At 40.9% G+C, this 20,213-nt stretch overlaps 1 protein-coding gene across 3 annotated transcripts in view; it reads right to left on the bottom strand.

Moving 5' to 3' along the window:
- Positions 1-229: 229 nt before the first annotated feature.
- Positions 230-20,213, bottom strand: part of SPTLC3 (serine palmitoyltransferase long chain base subunit 3) — an 85,736-nt gene continuing 65,752 nt past the window's right edge. For all 3 annotated transcript variants that reach the window (XM_088053012.1, XM_005525433.2, XM_088053013.1), the window contains 5 exons: positions 19,049-19,268; positions 16,775-16,901; positions 5,436-5,571; positions 4,313-4,442; positions 230-1,960 (listed from right to left, as the gene is read on the bottom strand). In XM_088053012.1, coding sequence (XP_087909138.1) covers positions 1,847-1,960; positions 4,313-4,442; positions 5,436-5,571; positions 16,775-16,901; positions 19,049-19,268 — 727 coding nt within the window. In that variant the 3' untranslated portion in view covers positions 230-1,846. The remainder of the gene's footprint in view (positions 1,961-4,312; positions 4,443-5,435; positions 5,572-16,774; positions 16,902-19,048; positions 19,269-20,213) is intronic.

Here is a 20,213-nt window from a genome sequence, read left to right as displayed (position 1 = left end):
AACTCAGCTCCCCTGAACCTTTGCAGTGCTTTTCAAGTCCATCTAGCACGGTGAAGAATCACATGACACAACGCTTAGTCCTCCCCCAGCCCTTGATAAACATTTCCTAAAGCCGACATTTGATATTACGGAATGTGTTGTAATCAATTCTTAAAGTTATAGCACCACTGGATTTTTATTAACTTGAACAACAACAACAACAAAAATCCAACAAAAAATGGGCCCTCATAATCAGTCAGCCTTGTTATATCCTGAAAGCTGCTTTAACAAGCAGGGAGTAATATAGTGTAATTGGTACTCCGCAATTTAATTGTTCTGTTCTTAAATCTAATATTGCAGCTGTGGGTTAAGTTTACACCACAGCTTTCAAGAGAACATGAAAGTGTGGTACATCTGTGCAACAGAAAGCTAAACATCTCTCATCTGATGTGTTTACAATGACATTTGATAGCGTGGAATTGCTTGGAGTTCATTCTTAAAGCTGCAGAACTGCTTTTCAACACTGGGGAAAAAAAATAAAATGGAAAAAGCCTCCAATCTCCTTCCAGCAACTCAGCCCACACAACCCTGATTCTTGTGGCTGCTGGCATTGCAGGGAAAGTGCTGGCTGGAACAATTCCTTCAGGTAGCTTTGAGCATTTGTCATTCAGGCAGTGGACAAGGGGGGACAAGGGCATCTTCCTCTTCAGGAAATACAATAATTACTTGAAAAACAAACAACTCAAAAAAAAACCCTGGACAGACCAACCCCCGACATGCATAAAACAGACAAAAATATTTCAAGAAATGTTATTTCATGGATGACTGTAGCATGTATAGAAATGGTGGAGTTTTCTATTTAACAGGTGGCAGAACTGCTTATGGTATCTTGAACTTCACGTTCTGTGGAACTAACAGCTTCGGCATTATGTACTTGTTAGTGCATTTATGAGGCCCATAAGTAGTTCAAGAAACTTAGGAATGGGCCCATAAATGTCATCTGCAGTTTGTGAACTGCAAGTATCTGACTGTTTTGATCAAGGTTTTTATGGGAAAGTTAAATGTTTATTAAAATTATTTACTACTGCTCCACAAAAAGGGAGGAAGCCTGCTGAAGAACTTCGGTACTGATAAGAGGTGATGGCTTGTAACTCAAATGAGTTGGCAGAAAAGCATTTCTGTTTATGTCTCAGCACAAATTTTTGTACAATTCAAAGTTCAGAGTGCATTTAGGTGACCAAGAAAAGGTCTCTGGAGAGGAGGAATTTTCACTTTCCATAACCTGCTGTCAGAAATACACGATCTCATCAGGCTACATTCCTTGTTCTCTGCATTAGCCTTTTTCTAACACTTTCTGTCCTTGGAGAAATGCATGATAGTGCAACTTAGCTAAAGAGGTCACTTGCTGCTCATTCCTTTGTAGCAGTCCACACCGACGTCTCCATTTATGCTCTTTAACAGATCAAAGTCAGTCTCACTGATGAAGCTCAGCTATATTACACTGGAACCTATTAACTTTTTAAACTTTATTATTTCAGTCACAATTAAGACTATCTGAAGACTCTTCATAAAAAAGGGCCATATCAAAAGCAGTACGTTAGCAACTGGATCAATGCATCCATTCTTTCTGCATCAAAAACACCTTAATAAGGACAGATCTCCTGGGGAGGCAAATCTGTATCAATATTTCAGTCTCTTGAATACAGAAATTTGATACAAAGTGATGCAACACCCGAGCTTCCCCTCATTTCAATTAACTGCGAAATAAAAATTGTCCTTAGAAGGGAAGAAATGCATTTGTATTGTTTAGTTTTCGGTTTTTCCACCCTTTCATAGCATCATAATGTTCTCTTCATGGGTGGAAAACTCAGTCTTCAAGTTCAAGCCTAGATTCTTCATACAGTTCAGGATGAGATGACTTGGAATACCGGGAATATTTCAGATGTAGAAAATCACCCAATTCATCCAGAGCATTCAAAACCTGTAAGACCATGATACTTTATCAATCCTACTGGAAAAGAAATGAAGTTCTAGTAACTTCTACTTCACTGAAGAACAAGAAGATTATTAAAAAAAAAAAAAAATCAACTAGAGAAAGTTAAAAGGACAAATGGGAAAATTTTGGATTCATTCTACAACAGTGAACATCAGTGCAGTTGTAGATGTACAACAGCATCTATGAGAAAGGAATTTACTCCTTCAGTAGATTATGGTTTATTAGTAAGTACATTAATTGAGCACAGATGAAAAAAATTACTTTTTCCAAAAGCACTTATCTTGGTAAGAACCAAGATAAAAAGTTATCTTTGCTTGTGCAAAAGAAATGTGTGAAGCTATACTTCAGTTTTCCTCCATAGCTCCCAAAGATTGGAGTTCCCAATGTATTTTCTTGGGCAGTGCTCAGCTCCCAGTGCTGAGCAGAGTCAGCATAAACAGTCTGAATTGGTTAAGGTGATTTTAGTGAATGTCAGTATTTTACATATCACAGGGACAAATATTTTTTGTTCATTAATACTGTAATGCAATTTGCTGAGCTGTGTCCCCAGTGGATTCGAAAAGTAGCCAAGGAACTCTGTACCATTGGGAAGCAGCTCAGTGTTTTGCAGCATCTGACCCCCATTCAAGAGCAGCCAAGCTTTTGGCATCGAAGAAGGCAACAGCAATTTTGATTTTGAGCCCATTTCTGTTAAGCCACTAAACAAGGTCATGAACAAAAAGAAGCAATTTACAACAAAAAGAAGTAATTTAGTAATGATTTATGCAGAAAGATATCTTCCAGATCATTAAGGGAGTAATTCTTGGGAGCTTGCCCTTTCATGGATCTTTCCTCTTTAGTTCCAGACTGAGATACAAAACAAATTTTGCCAGAGGGAAATGTTTTCATTGTGCCTGCTACCTATTGTTTCCCCGGGTTTAGGCACAGTCACAAAGTGTTTTGTCCTAAAAGCTTTCTTTCTGCAAGTAATTAAACTCAGGGCATTTCCATTCCATGTGCTGTAAGAGTGCCACGAGCACTGTGGCAAAAGCAAAGCATCCCCCAGGGATGACTGGGGAGTGTCAGACCTTCCCTGGAAGCAGCAAGCTGCAGGTAGCAGGAAGTGAATGCAGAGTGACAGCCCAAAAATGAGGTGGGCTTTACATTTGGGGGTGGGGGGAAAGGAAGGAAATCAAAGCAGCAACCTCAGGAGATGAATCTTCAGATCAACTTCATGGCCTGTTGCCAGTGACATAACCAAAATCCTCACAGTCAAACAGCAGGAGCTGGTAATGACCAACACAAGAACGTAGCTATGCTCTGTTCTACGAAATACTACCTTGATGCTATTGTACCTTGTTAATAACTACTGCACCTTTAAAAGCAGCAGGAATTTTACACTGCACACATGCAAAGCAGGTTTTTGATGTTGTTTCAAAGCTATCTACACTGGTATGGGAGCTGGTCAGCAGGCAGGGCTCCAGCCTCCACATCCAGGTACATCTCAGGATGCAAAAGGAGAGTCAGGAGCTCTCTGCAGGTATGTTTGCATGAACAGCGGCACATTTAACTCACATGCCTTTCCATGCTCAAGGATTTTTAGCCTTGACCATCAACACTCGTACAGAGAGAGGAAAAGCAAAGCCTGAAATTTATTGTTTAGCCTCTTTGTTTCATGCCTCTAAGTTGGCTTATGCTGAGAATGAAAGAACGCATCTCAAGCCAGGCCAAAAACACCTTCGGCAAAAAAAAGAAATGGAAAATTTCAACGAGTTTATTTTAAACACATTTCTGTGTTGGAACAGAGGTTTGTGATGGAAGTCTCAACATACTCCTAATGGTATTTCTGATATCAGAGAAAGATAGAGAACTGAGACTGGCCAGACAGCAGCAATTAAACTTGATTAGGTTCAAACAGTTACAAATACTGTTTGCAATTTCCACCTGTACCCCCAAGGCTGTCCCATATATTTCTGCAATTCAAGAAACACATGGAAATATGGAATGGAAATATGGGTATAGAAAACCTGATTTTCAGTTATTTCCATATAGTTTCAGGTTTCCTACTCTGATAGTTTTGACCTAGCATTTAACCTGCTGTGCTGGTCATGTAGGTTTTTATTAGTGATGACAGATTTGGTCCCTATTAGAAATAGAAGAACATAAGAAGTTAAATGTCCCATAATTTATTTTAGAAAATAAAATGTATCAGGCTCAAATGCCTTTAAAGATCAAGTGACAAGGCCAGGAAAACAAATGTAAAAATGAATTATTGAGATTCAAAGTAACAGAGGCACAGCTTCTCCCAGCCTCCTTTGCAGCTGAAGTTAATTTGGGCAGGACATCTGCTGCGCTTACCGTGTCTAACATCTCCCGTGTATGTGCAGCTGACACACAAAACCGAGCCCTGGATTCTGTGATAGGAGTAGCTGGAAACCCAACCACGACCACCCCGATATTTTTTTCTAACATGCGTCTTGCAAAAGCCCTAAGGAGAGAAAAAGTAGAAGGAGAAAAATCAAAAATACATTATCCCAAATAAACTGAACACAGACAGAAAACATTCACATGTAGTAGATAAAATCCTGTTTTCAATTGATTGAGTATTCCCACCAATTTCCATAAAAGCCAGAATTTTACCCAGAATTTTACCAGCAGGACTGAGAATCTTTGCTGCTTAGTGTCTCATGAAGCCAAGTGGCTGAGAAATACTGGAAATATGAAGGCAGAGAGGGCTCTGCAGGGTAGACATGATTCATTTATGTCAATTAAAGTCCCTGAGTACAAATCAAACCATGTGAGCATTCACAGTCCCTAAGGACAGAAGAGGTTGGCCTCATGGAAGGTATGAATGCTTGGTTCCTGGACATCAGTAGGTGTGATGCTCACCAACAATCAACCTGTGTGATGGTTTATCTGCTCTCACAATTGCTCTGCCAGTTAGGAAGGCTTGTGTGGCATGTATAAGACCTAGAGCCCACAGCCACCTTAAGCCACCTGAAATACTCCCTACAGCTCAACACTTACATTATGCTACTACTGACTTCTGGTCTGTGTGCCCAAGTCAGTGCACAAGTGCTACTTGAGAGGAACTGAATGGTGAAACATGCAAAGACCATTCAAAGATGAGATGGGGGAGAAAAAAAAAGCATCCATACATCAAAGGCAATGTGTCTCCTTTAATGATTACAAAATCAAAACCAAAAAATTCAAATTCAAAATGTTATCCAAATCATTATTCTGGACCATGTTAAAAAAGGAAAAGAGAAAAATTTTAAAATTCTGACTTCTGGAACAACTCAAAATTAAACCTAGGGGCAAATTTAAAAGAAAACAGAACTAAATGATGAATTCAAATAACAGTGTATGTTTCTCTTGGGAAGCACCTACCACAGAGAACATTATCTTCTGCAGTGTGTACCAAATATCCCACAAACTTGAATAGTGCTTGTTTTGCCAGGAAGGTTTTTTCAGTACTTACCCTATCTTACCAGGCATATAAAGGAGCAAGGGAACAACGGGAGAATCATCATTGCCATAAATGATGAAGCCCATTTCGTGCAGTTTTCGTCTGAAGTACCTTGTGTTTTTCTCCAGCTGACGCACCCTTTGGAGCCCTGAAACAAGTCAGTCAGGAGAACTGTCAGTGCAAAGATCATAACTGGAGTCTAGTCACAGGCAAGAATCAGGGCAGGGGGTTAGGCTGAAATGTAAATGTTGCTATTTGATTGAGAAGAAAAACATAGAATGAGCTAAATGCAACTACACTGGTTGCTATGGCATTGTAGGATGGATGGCTGATACTCCTGTACTTGTGAGGTGCCTTCTCTTGGGCACAACAGTCCCTGTCTGGGGATAGACATGTGGATAATTCCCTGGACTTCGTTGTGCTAAATAAAACCTCCTAGATGACACACACCTACAGAGAAGTAGTGCAGACTGGATATGTAAATTGAGTATGTTCTTTCCCAATGTAACTCTTATCTCTGCATTGTTCCTGGCCTCATTTAGTCATAGATCCACAGATGGGACCCCCAGGAAAACTGACAGGAGAGTTGAAAGCAATTTTTTTTTAATGAAGGAAAAAGACAAAAAACAGCAAAGAAAAAATGTGCTTGGAAAGACCTTTCTTTTGCAGTGCCACAAATTGCCACTTCTGACAAGTGCAATTGCTTCCCAACCTATTGCATAAAGAGGTAAGAAACATGCACTACATTACTGTAATAGTAGATGGAATATGTCCTTTCACCACTCCACCTGCATTATATCCAGTCAGTGAGCTGATCTACGTGTTGCTTTTCCACTGCTGTGAGGTGCAGACAGGGATGGTGCCACCTCCTCCATACCCACACACCTGCCCAGTGCCAGCCCAAGTTCACACAGCCAAATGCAGCCAGGTCTGCCACGTGCCTGACCTTGCCAGAAACAAACTGCCAAGCCACTGTTAAGCACAGCAGGTTTCTAAACCAAATTGCTGCTCAGCAGCTTGTGTCTGCCCAGCAGAGGTGGTGAGAATGTGTGGTAAGACTGGGATTTAGCAGGACACAGTTACACTCTTAACTTCCATTTTCCTGCTGTTCATCAGCCCATTATTTTCAATATCACTTACATTATGTCACCAGACATGAACACTAAAACCTCCAGTGCAACTCATTTCCTCTTTTCCCTTTGCTTTTCCCTTTGCCTTTGCACAGATGTGTTATGTTTTCACTCTCCATTTACGTTTTCATTTTACATTATATTTTGTTTGCTTCATTCTTCATTTACCACTTTCTGCTGTCACCATCCTCTGACTGGATGTCCATTCCCTCATTCCCCATCTTGCTCTGTGTAACCACTGTGGCCAGTAAGACATTTGTAGCAGCTACATGCCACCTTGGCAGGTTTGTCCTCAGACCACATTCTAGCCCCACCATCTGCTCTGGCTTTTCTTCCTTTCCCCTCTTGGCTGAAGTGGGGATCACCACACCTACATGAACATCTTTTCCATTAATATTTCTGAACATGTGTAGGTTTAGACAAGATCTACTACTTCATTTGCTCTGTATCCTCCTGAGTCAAGGTTCTGTCAGCATTCTGGCTGGGAAATTTATAGGGAAACTGGGACTTGCTTCACAGTGATCAGAGTTTTGCTCGAACAAATTAAAAGATCTCATAAAAACAGTGCATTTGTAACTTTATGCACAAAACTGCCCACACAGACAACCTGTTACTTACAGTCTCAGTCATTCAGTTTAAAGCACTCAGTGGAAGAGATCTGCTGGGTTAGAAAAGGCCACAAATAGTTTAACCATCTCTCTAAAGCTGCTAAAGCAAAAACAGCTGTGCCAGAGCAAGGAAAACAAATGAAACACAAAAGCATCCTACTACAAAGCTTTCCAGTCACTAATAAAAACAATAGTCTGTGGTATTTCCAAAAATATTTTTGGTGTAGTAGATCTCAAAGAAACAGGAGGAAGTATTGAGGAGGAGGAGGGAAGGGGAGATGATGGTAAGGACAGGGATTTAGAGAACTACAGAATAATGTGGTTGAAGTCTAAATAGAGACTTTTCTCCCTTGTTAGAAATTGTGAAGATGTTATTAGCACCTCCTCAATGTCCAAGTTAGGAGGAGGAGGGTGGGGGAGTAACCTGAACTGGGGGCTCAAAGCCACTGCTGTTTCTTGCTATCTTAGCAGCCCCTGAGCTAGTTTCCAAACTCTCAGTTGGAAAGCATTTGAAACTACTAGATTTTCAATTAGGGAAAGTTTTTCATAAATGCAGATGTTCTTGGCGAGTGCAGTTTAAGACTTGCTGCCTTCTCCTTTCTATTCATGTGTTTACCACAGAGCTGGAAACACAGTGTGAGCCATGCAGGATTCCAGGCTGTGCTCTTCGCTGTTTATCAAACCATATGCGCAGGGCCCAGAGTTGAACAGTTTTGTCTCTACTTATTTTTGGTGCTGGAAATTTAGACTCCAGCTAAGGAAACTTTAGAGCTGAAAGAGGAGGCTCAGACAACCCCCCAAAATCAAACACCTCTTCCTTTTCTAATCTTCCTTTCCTGATTCTACATCCTCAACCAGTTTGTGATGTGGGATCCCCCCTTTCAAGACTCCCTTTGGAGCTCATTTCAAGCCAGCCAGTGCTGATGCAAAAGAGCCACTTGAATGTTCCAGCAAGGTCCCAGAATACTAATTTCATTTGCAGGGATGCATTAAAGAGCCAAATAAAAGATCAGAGAACTCACATATATCTGGAGGGAAAAAAAGAACATTAGGAGATGACTGCTACACACAGTATTTGTGGGTGGGTGGCTGGGACGAACCTATTTCTTTAACAAATGTCAACACTTTCCTTTCTCATGTTAAGTTTTGTGGTCAAAGACCACAGACACACATCATATACACAGACTTCTTATATGCTGTCCCAATAAGAGCAATAAGACCATTTCAATTTGTAGCTGTATTTCAACACTCTTTTTCATTCTTTTATGGGACCTTCCAATGGCAGATAAGGAGGCAGATCTGAGCAAAATGTTTATTTTTGTCTCATTGGTTTTCTGATTTTCCCCCCACACCGCAGATTAAGAGTGATGAATTCAGCATAGGATCAGGTCTTAGTCCAAATTCACTGTGGGATGTTTAACTAAAGGCACCACATTTAGAAAGCATTCTCTTTGATTCCTGATGCTGGGATCTTGCATCCTTCAATATTTATTGAGTGAAAGTCTGCTGAGCAGACCCTTGAGCTAAAAGAATATGGCTGCATCTATGTAAGTGTAAGACTTTACCTGTATGGGACTAATTCGAGGATCAGGTCCCTAGACAGTAAATATATGTGTTACAAAATTCTTACTTTGCCAAATCCTTGAGGATTTACAGTCTATGCAAAGAGCTTATAGCACAGCATGCAGCATATCCAGAGAGTCATATTCCATGAAATATGTGAACCACAACACAGCATATGTTTGGAAAAAACAGCCTGGACAGGGAAAACCATCCATCCTCTATTTAAAACTAAGCACACTAATGCTCCAGAGTATTCAGCTAAGGCTGAGAACAACTTTATTAAGTGCTCTATATCTTCTTATTGGCTGAATTAAGAAGGGACAGAAAGAGGGGAAAGTGAATGATTGAAAAAGTGAAACAATTCCCAAATTTCACAAGTTATCTTTACGCTGCTGGGAACACACACAGCTGGTTCATGGGGATTTTTCTGAAATAAAGGATTAATTGCCTGAATGGTACAAGAAAAGCAGATTTACTGCATCAGCAATCCACCTTCTGCTGGCAAATGTAGAGTTTTCATTTGGTTGCACCACTTAAAAAATATATGGTTTATTGCAAAGTTTTAAGGTGTTGGCAATTCTTGGAAAAATGCTGATTACATTTTTATGTGACACGCATCATTGCATACTGCTGGCTTTAGCTCATTAATTTATGAAGACTTTTACAAAGCTTTATAGCTCAAAATCAGTATGGTTTAGTTGAAAGAAAAATACAAAAAGAAGGTGTGAGAGAGAGAGAGAAATAATAAAATGTAGTAGTTTGCTCATAATTTCTTTGAAGCAACAAGCTTTTTAAGAGAGCCACTTGGAGTAACAGACTTGGCAGAAGCTTTGTCACACATTTTCAGGGCACCTGACATCATGAAGGCATCCTGACTACATGTCCTAGGGCCTGATCTTAGGCTGGCTTTACCTGGCACAACTCTGCACTTCAACAGAACTTTGCTGTTCATGCCAGCTGAGGACCTTATCCTGGCAGCAAAAGAGGCAGTAAAACTATCAGCTCTCTAAAACAGAACTTTGTTTTCCTCTTCTAGAGATGTCTGCTTTTGCCTCTTGCAAAATAAGCAGAGAAGTTGCCTGTATTAAATTCCTGCACAAACATTCCACCTTTGAACTCTTCCTGTAGGCTCCTACCCTTGGAAGTTGTGACTCAGTCCATTGGAAAGAGGAATAAGCAACCTGTAACCTTTCATATTGAGATCTCAGGTGTAGGAGGTGAAAGAGAGCTATTTTTCCTGAATACATGCCATGAAAGATGACCCCACACTGTACTGGTTTTTGGCATGTGGTGGACTTTTCAAGACACAAATCCACCTGCTTTCATCTTCTCCAGCTGTTGTTTCATAGGCTCTTTCTAGATAATTAGTTACACAATTGAGCTTTTACATGCCGGTGTCAGTGTTCCTTGGATGGAGCACTCAACTCCCTCCCTTCCTCTACTAACAATTAGATAGGAAAAGGCAATCTTCCACAGGCTGAAAAAAAACTGGAAAACAATAGCTCTTTCTCACTGAACTATTGCAGATGGACAGATTTTAATTTTTTTCCTCTGGTTCCATTATAAGAGTAACACACATGTACTTCCATGTGCATTAAATCACAAATAGAATGCTATAAAAGCAGGGTGCCTAAAGGAAATACGTTCTCAGATAAAACAATCTTCATAAAATATAACTTTGCTATGAACTGGGGAGAAGTGAAGACATTTACTTCTACAATCTAATGCTAGCTAGAAATCTAGTAATTTCAGCTGAATTCAGCTGCTAAATAATCCCTTAAGGACTTATTTTAACTGTGAACTGCTGCAAAACACTTTTCAGAGAAGATTAAGGGAAGAAAAATGGCAATTTCGGTTGAAGCAGAAAGGAATAAAACTGCAAAGTTTCGGTCATTTTTACTTAATTTCTCGAATGAGTCAGATCTGCCTACCCAGCCCCTTATCTGTATCCAGATATACAATGCAGGGACAGAGCAGCCAGCCTTGGCTGAGCCCTGGTTACTCCCAGCACAGGTGATGGATCACAGAGCGGGTCTGTCCTGCTGAAAACCAGCAGGCACACGACACGCTCCATCTGCATCCCATCAGATGTTTCTGAGGTGCCAGGGGTCCAAACGCTGCTGGGAACGGCACTTTCCTGCTTTCTGCTCAGCTTGGCAGGCTGAGAACAGCGCTGGATTCCTCGGGCACCGCAGAGCCAGCAGCATCTGCAGCAGAGGAGGGATCCTCGCTCCCTTCCGGCAGCAAAGACACCCTGGGAAGGGGATTGTGTCATGGAGCTGCCTGCTGCTGTCCCTGGGGAAAGCAAAGCTTGTGACAGACACAGATGTCTGACATCCCTCCTCTGCCTGCAGCTGATGCTGATGTCAGGATACAGGGAACATCTATCCATGGGCAGGGTCTGATAGAGGAGTGCAGCACTGGCTTAACTCTGAATATGAAAAAAGTAACTGCAAATGAAGTAGAATTTGATTAATCCTCAGAGATCTTGCAAATCACTGCAAAGACTGTTAGTCCAAAGCCCCTGCTTGTTCAGATCAACTGAGCCTCCATGGATACATTTGATGTCCTGTGGCAGGTGTCTCCACCAGAACAGCATGTCTCACTCATTTTGAGCAAAGATGTCAGAATTTAGCTCTGTTCCATCATCCACTGCTGGGAGAACATCTGTGATGTTCAGCTTAGACAAATAACAATTGTGGCAGCGTATTATCATCACTAATATCGTCACTGTTGTTGTGACTGGGAGCCCTAGTCACGGAGCCACCATGACAAGTAACCACATACTCACTGGGAATATTAACTTAAAATTAAGCCAGGGTTCAAGCATTCTGCTTGCTGAGGACCTAAGAGAAGCAATCCCCTCAGAATGAAGCAGCAAAATGAGAATTTGAAAAAGATGGGCTTTAGCATGATTGATTCTGCAAGTCGCTATGAGCAGGTCCAAGGGGTCCATTACTAAGTCACTGGCAGATTTAAAGCTTCCAGTGATAGTTTCATGATCAGTCCTGTCTGGCACAGATTTATTTTGCTGCAAAATGGATTGTTCCTCTCGTCTCCAGCTGCTCAAGTCCTGACACTGGGGCTCGTGGAGCCATATGGCAGATTGGCTCTGGGAACCAGTTGGGGTGTAGGCTAACCATTTGTGGGAGGGTTGGTTATTTTTCAGCTACATCAGTGCTCTGATTCAGTTCATTGCACGGCTGCACGAACACTCACGCTGGCATAGGGAGAAGGGGCTTGAGGCAGGGGGAGGAGAAATTGAGGACAAGACTGCACTTCCTTTCACCAGTGTTGGTTTATGTCAGGTCACAGTGATGTGGAGCTAAGGTTTCTCAATTTACAGAGGATCCTGACAAAGCAAAACTAATGTTTTCAAAAGACTGTTGAGGACAGATAGCCAAGGAAAATGTTGGAGAAATTTTAAGGAGCTGGTCCTCCAGTTATACAAAAAATCTGAGGCTGATCTTATCTTATCGTAAAAAGGAACCTTTTAAAAATTATTTCTTTAATGCCAAACTGAAACAGAAAGCAGCATTCTGCCATTTCTCACCATCTGAATGAGCTCAAATGCAAGAACTCAAAAGTTTGCTAAAATGAAAACTAGTAGTTAAGAAAGAGATAAACTAATCAGCACAAATAGTAAAGTAAATGAACATTTTAAAGAAATGCTTACAATCTAAACAGCTTCAGGAATTATCTTTTAACAAAACATCTAGTAGATTACAGAGGACAAGCTTTTAAATGTTTCAGCATCCCATAAAAACATGAAAAATGCCCACTGTTGTTGGTGAATTATTGTGTGCCATGCATCAAAGAGAAAAAAAATGCTTCCTTTACAAATACTGCAACTTGCTTTTTACACCAGTATTATCTATTATTAGTCATCCAAAAAATTGCTTTGGACTTCCCAGCAGTCTTAACTCCATCTGCCTAATGGTTCTCTTTTATACCTATCACATTTAAGTGTAAAAATATGCTTTTGGTATTTTCATGCAGAAAGGGGGGAGGAAGAAAAGGTCTAAGGTCACAGCTGGAGGGGCTGTGTTGCATGCAAGTAAGTGTACTTGCAAATTTGTGCAGGGTCCAAACACTCTGAGTCAACTCCAGTCTCATCATGGGATAAAACCACTAAGGCAGCTGCTGAGTTTCCTGCGGTATCTCCAGTGGTGTAATGAGAAAGCCACGAGGAGAACACATAAAGAATATCTATATTATGAATTATAAAGGGTAAATGCCATGGGAACTTCTGCTTCCCATATTTCCTAATAAATGAGCAGAGACACATTTGAGATGAAAAGGCCACAAAGGCTTAAGAGGGATAAAATGATTTTTTTTTTTTAATAGACTACATGAGCTGAACTGGGGAACTTGCTGCCTTAAGACATTACTAGAGGAAATACAGCTGCCAGAAGTTCATACACTTTTGAACAACTCTATTATAGGAACTATGAAAGTGTCTATGATGTTATGTTACTAAGAACAAATGTGTTTTGCTCTACAAGACATCGATTTTCAGAGTTCTGGAAAATGTGGCACTGAGAAAAACAGGACTTTTATTCCATTAAAAAACTGATTTCACATTTGTATCTTTTGTAGCCAGTTTCTGATTCTTTGGAAATAGCTGCTCGAGAAATATTGGTAATATTGACCTCAACCTGTTCCTCCTTCCTGGGCAGGAACAATGCTGCATATCAGTTTTGAGGGAACTACTACCTTCTCCTAATTTAGCATTTCTTGCTCTTCATTTTCTTGAGTCACGACAGAAGATATGGCAAAATAAATGAAACTGTAATAGCTGGCTGTGGGCTCTGCAGTATCCTCCCAGCCACATTATCATGACATTCATGTCTCACAACTATCACAAATATTGATGTGGGACATACCCACATGTTTATGCCTTTCAGCGTGGAACAGACACTGGCTGTGAGTAATTTCCAGCCGAACAGTTCAGGTTTCACAGAATTATTCTGAAGGTGCTAACCTGTTCCTTTCCTTGTGATGAAGCAGTACCCCCTGGGCCCATAAATATCTACTCATATCCTGCAGTCATGTATCTCCAGAACTGATCCTATCCTGGAAATGCATATCCTGATTCTTTTCCCAAACAACCATATTCTTGCTAACTGAAAACAAAGGAAGAAAATATGGAAGATGACTCAATTGGACGCACATCAGGATACACAAGCAGTATCTGCACTTCTGGGCTCTGGCATTGCCTACCACATAATTTCATCTGTGCTAGTCTTTTCTAAATCAGCTGCTTAACAAATTAGTGGTGAATAACTAGCAAGAAATTCAGGAGACCGTAATAGTCTTTTATCTGAGAATATAAAGAAGACTAAAAAATACGGATTTTTCTGAGTGGCAATTTAAATGACCAAATCAGTCTTCTTTCTCTTAGCTGTCTATTCATCTGCTGAGGAGCCACAAAGCTCAGATGTAAGAACATGCTGGGTTAACACATTTGTTGTCCCCTTATTTCATTCTCTTTCCAACCAGCACCCTCTAATTCACACGGAACTTTTTAGCAAACTCTAATTTCATTACTGTCTAAAACATTTCCAGTAATTTTTGCAAGGCTCACTCTCCCTGAGAAATGACCTCTGGAGGACAACCCATTGGTGGACATCTCCTTATAAAGGATTCCCCAAATTGTCCAGTGAGAAGAGAATGTCATTTGAAATTAATTGCAAAATAAACTCCTATGGATCTGAGAGGCTTCCAGAGAACACTTGGTTGATACAACCCCACAGCAACTTTGGTTTACTTGAAACTTCTCTGCTCCACAGCTCATGTTCTCACAAGAATGACTTGTGTGCAGGATTTACCACCTTCTGTGACAGTGGACCTAAGCAACTCTGCCAAGGTCATTGCCCTTGGAATCAAAAATATCGAAGGAGAGACAGTGCTTTCTCCCTTCTGTTCCTTGTTCCTTTCTATGCCACCACCTTCCTGTCTCTGATGCCAAAGCAACACATTGTAGTGTGGTCCAGCATAGCATTTTTTTCCTGTATTTCGGGTTGTGGGTTTTTTTGTAGCTCACAAGACAGCCTAATGAAGGGAGGCCCACATGAAAGGAAACCTAAAAGACTAAAATAATGAGTCTGGCTCAGAAGGACAAGAAACAATTTTACACATCACAGCCAGCTTGCTAGCCTTTGTGCAATGGTCTAAGTTGTGATATATGATTTATTCATTTGTTTTCCTACCCATTTGCATTTCACATTACGAGACAATTTTTAAAAAACTGACAGAGCACTAATTTATTTCATAACAGATTTGCAGAAGACTTAATAAGCTTTTATTTTGTGCAGAAATCCAAACACTGTGTCATTAAACAATGCTGCTTATTGAAGAGAAAATGCTTCAAACTCAGCCTTAAGAGAGACACGCACATCTTAAAAAACTCCATCTTGAACCCAGTTCTCCGCTTTATCCTGCACTGAACTGCAGGCAGACTCACGCTAGCTGAAGAGCATTTTTAGCAGGCTTTGAAGGCCTGGAAATGCTCTGCATGTTTGGTGTTTTACACGCAGCATCTGCGAGCGCCGGAGTCAGCGAGTCCCGGGCAGGCTCAGTGTCAGACCGCCCTCTCACGGCAAGCGCCAGGGCAGGAGCGGTGCCCAGCCCAGGGTATGAGAAAGATGTCAGAGATGGTCTCTTACACCAAACACACGTAGGCATCAGCACATGCAGCAGGGACCGTCCAATTTTAAGCTGGAAGCAGTTTTATGCTCTGGCTTCTCTGCCAAAATGACAATAGCGTCGCTTCCTCATCGTCAGCGCACTGTGCTGGAGTTTTGCTGCCTTTTGTCCTTGCACTCAGTAGCATTTGGCACTGGGACTGGATCATCTATCCCTCCTTCTGTACTCTGGGTCTTGTAAATTCTGGCCTCATTGAAGTGCTGAGATGAATATCTCAATAGCCTTGTATCTATCATGGTTTTAAGCAGCCCTCTAGGGCACTGCAACCGAGTAGTGCAGAGCAGTATCTTACCTGCTCTCACCTACCCTTTATCTCTTCCATTCCCACCTTATCCCAGTCTGTCTGTCTGTCTATCTGTCTATCTGGGAGGACTAATACAGAATTAATTCTTTTAGTCTCAGACAAAGTAAGAGAAAAAAGCACTGCTGGGCCACTATAAAAGAGATTGCAATTCAGAGCAGAATCTGCATCATCAGCTGGGTGTTAAAGAATATCATGACTCTCAGGTATTCCTGAAAAAAAACTACACAAATTCAATCACTTCTTCTCCATATTGGATTTAAGCCCAAGAACATTGAACACATATCAGCATTGCTTTGAAACAATAACAGATGGGTATGTCACTGTTGTTTTGTTGCTTGTTGTATAGAAAACTGTATTACACAGAGGATAAAATGTCATATAGAGGATAAAGCACACCACACAGAGGATAGGACAATAGCTGCATCTGCAGCTTCAAGAGATGAATAGAAATACACCTACTTTTTCATAAGGACACCAAGGAGTCAGTTCTTTTGGGACAAAAGTTAGTACAGAACTAGGCTCAGGACACCATAATCGATGCCTGAGTGAGGTAGGAATTATTATAATCACCTTCTCATACTATTATTTAACATACAATACCTATTCTGAAATGTTGCACCATGCTTGAGTTGTTTGCCTTTTTGAAGGCTGACACTTGCAAAGCTGAACTGACAACACCTATAGCCCATAAATGAAGGCATCTCCTTATGAACCCCACCACAAAGTCAGAGAATATACTCCAAGAGAAATCCATGTATTTCTATTTGTTGCTGCAAAGCAGGATGGGCTGGCAACTATACAGCCAGAACTCCAAAAGATTTCCATCCCTGCTGTGTGTGGATGAGCATGGAAAAAACCCCAGGGTCGACAGCACTTGGAAATATGATGATTTGGGTATTAATTTTATAATAACAAGGATTTCTTTTGCACTGCCATTGCAATACTTCTTTGCTGGATGACGTTTGGCTTGTGAGTGTACCCAGAGAGATGCTCTGGTAGCAGCTGAAATAAGTGAAGGAAGGAGGGAAGGTGGCTTACCTTGCGTTGTCCCGTCCAGTCCCATGAGACATTTCATTGCCCTGATGATTTGCTCTGCTACAGGGGGACACATAGATGTGGCGTACACAGCACTGTGAGAATGAGTTCGTAAAAAGTCCACAAGGTCCTTACACAAGCAAAACAAAGCATGAATGAGCTTTGAGCTGGCCAAACAGCAGAATCTCCCTCTTAACTACTGCAGGAGTGGGAACATGCAAAAGGAAGAGGACGTTTCACCAGCTACTGGATTGCAATCTTGGCTGCCACTGTTAATACATGGCCTGAAGAAACATCAGGCAGGTGCTTTACCATGAAAGTGGGGAAATTACAGCCAAAACAAAAGTCTGGAATAGAATGATGTTTACTTCTGTGCTAAGACTTATTATAAAAGAGCCAAAATAATTTCAAGACCAATGAACAGCTGCACTTAAAATAATGCTGCTCAGTTCTCCTCTGGTAATGGAACAAAGGCTATATGACATCAATATAGGTCCTCTGCCACATGACCTTACCCAGGAAAAGCAACCTTACTGGGATCTGTCTTTGTCTATTAGCATATAAATTTTCAATCAAAACTTTCAGTGTGGCAGTCATGCCAGAGTCAGTATAATTGTTTAAACATTTCCTGAGAACACAGTAACTGAGAACACAACCTGTCCTCTTAGAAAAACCATTGATATACTGTTGGCACGTCTAAAACATCAGTAACTCTCCTGAATTCAGGCATGCAGTAGGAATTCAGATCTTCCTAAGATCATCACTGTTATAACAACTTATATCTCCTAGTGCAAAATATCACAGTTCCAGTTACCACATTAAAAGCTGAGTGCATGTTAGTGAGAAAGGGATGAGGCCTGCTTGAAAATTGACTCTGATAAAAAAAATATCATAAGAAAAAAAAATCCAGTGAGAGTAACACAAATCACTAACAAAAAACTGTGTAAGTTTATGCAGTAACTCCAGTGCTGAGGATGAAGATTTACCTAACCTTACACAGGTTGTGCATGGCCATACTGCAATTGTATTCCTAAGGGTTTGGTTAAAAGCTAAGAAGGCTTCTGGGCTCCAGCTGATGCAGAATTAACAGCCCCACTGTGAGTTTTTGGCTGCAGAAGGGAACGTAAGTGGGTGAACGGGTGAGCAGCCTTCCAAGACTGAGAAGCCTGAGGCAAAGCTTAGTGATACACAGGCGTGAAAAGAGTGACCTGTTTTCACTTGAAAAAACTTCCAAGGATTAGAGGATAAATTACATGGGATTACTTTTCACAGGTCTAATCTCTCTACACTTTCTAGCTACATTACCCACATTGTCTTTGGTAAGAAATAAACGCACAGATAAAAATTCAGGAAGCCAGGGAAACAAAGAAAATTGATTCTTGATATATTATGACACTTGGTTTTAAGAACTCCAGGGGCAAACCCAAAAAAGACAGTAAGAAATACACAGTTTATACTTTCTTATAGCCCTTTTATTCTACTGTAGGGCTGCCCTTATTAATGTTATTCTGACAACAACCATATGGGCTGTCTAAACAGGCTTCCCACTCATTCAGCAGATTGCTTAAAAAATACATTCAGCTGGGTATGAAAAGAGAAAATAATCAGCAACCATTTGATCTCTCTGTCAAGCAACAAAACCAATGACATTTCACAATGGTGCTGATTATGCTTTCTCTTCTACACCCCCTGTTAAAGCAAGCTCAGCTCTACTTCTAGTTGACATCTGTTGTTGGCAAGAGATTGTTTTGTTAATGTACATGGAGCAACTGAGGACACAAAATTTACTATTGCAAAAGGCCCCAGTAACCTCTTTCTCCATTCTCCTAAAAAATGCAACTATGTCAATCCACGACTCTTTAGGAATTTTATTATCAGTGGATGAAACTGTGGTTTTAATCTCTCAATATTGCTACACACACTGCTTACAAATATGAAACAAAGTAAGAAACAAAGTAATGAGCAATCCGCATGCAAATTAATGTAGGGAAGTATATTAGCCAACCACAACATGTCCAAACATTTCCAAGACAAACAACAATCATCAGGGTGGCACAGAATAACCCAACTCAAGCAAATTACATAATATGAACATGAGACAAAAATAAGAAAGTCTGACTGTTTGATGTGCATTTGGGATCCAGGCAAAAATGATGCTGACTTTAGAACAGTGCTCATGTTAAGCAGGCTGTTCAAAAAGATACTGAAATGTATCGTACATCATACAGAAGCAATTCCCACACCCTTGATGTGAAATTGTTTATGATTTCCTTTTACCTTTTTGCCAGCTATGTATCCTCCAGCTGCGCCGAAGCTCTTTGTGAACGTTCCCATTAATACGTCAACATCATCGGGGCTCATTCCGAAGTATTCCACAACTCCTCGGCCCGTTGCTCCCACTGCACCGATGCTGTGAGCTTCGTCCAAGTAGAGGTAGGCTTTGTATTTGTTCTTCAAGGAGACTATCTCTGGCAGGCGCACGATGGACCCTTCCATGCTGCACAGGGAGAGAAGCAGGGGTGAACAACAAACCCTGCACTCTTCCCCATACTGGCAGAAAATACAGCCATTAACTGCATTAATCCACCAAAGTTCCTCTGGAATTACAATTTTTACTTACAAGCCAAAAAAACCTCACAACACACACCAAAAACTCACTTGAAGGTGAGCAGAAAACAGTTAAACAGTCTTAGAATTCAGACATTCAAAACCAGTCAAAAAGTCTTTTGAATGTTTGTAAATTGTCAGTGTGTCAGAGGAGAGAAGGAAAGGTGTAAAGCAAGGTGCAGATACTTACCCTAAGCAGCACATTACTTTTCATCTCCACAAAACAAATATTATAAAGAACTGCTATAATTCAGTCTGGTCCTTGCTTACTTCATTGTCAGCTACTGTGGCAATATTTGGGCATAACAGCTCTAGAGCAAATTCATCTGGTGCAGAGGAGTTGGGTCCAACATACACTGGAGATGGGCCATATAAAACCCACAGCTGGTGCCATAAACTCTAAGCATTCCCAGTCTTCACAGAATCAGGGATTAAAACAGGCAGCTGAAGTCCAGCCTTGCCAAATTTTGCTTCGATATATACTTTTTAGGAAATGTAGCCTGCTACCTAGTAATCAAAAGGAAAAAAGTTTCCATTCCTTTGCTTTTTACTTTATTACAGCCACACAGAAAAACTAAATATTTGGAAGTGGCACAGGTTGCCCAGAGAAGCTGTGGACACCCCATACCTGGCAATGTTGTAGGCCAGGTTGGATGGGGCTCTCAACAACCTGGTTTAGTGGAAGATGTCCCTGTCCATGGCAGGGGGGATTGGAACAAGATGAGCTTTCAGGCCCCTTCCAACCCAAACCCTTCCACGATTCTGTGATTAATGGTGTACTGAGATTCAGAGAAATGAGAAGAGATGATAAATCTTTTGTACTGCTGGCAGTCAT

The sequence above is a fragment of the Pseudopodoces humilis genome, chromosome 3 (genome assembly GCF_049639895.1).
Source record: "Pseudopodoces humilis isolate 2021_Gansu_Grassland_sample_001 chromosome 3, ASM4963989v1, whole genome shotgun sequence".
NCBI lineage: Eukaryota > Metazoa > Chordata > Aves > Passeriformes > Paridae > Pseudopodoces > Pseudopodoces humilis.
This window is presented reverse-complemented; position numbering and strand designations above follow the sequence as displayed.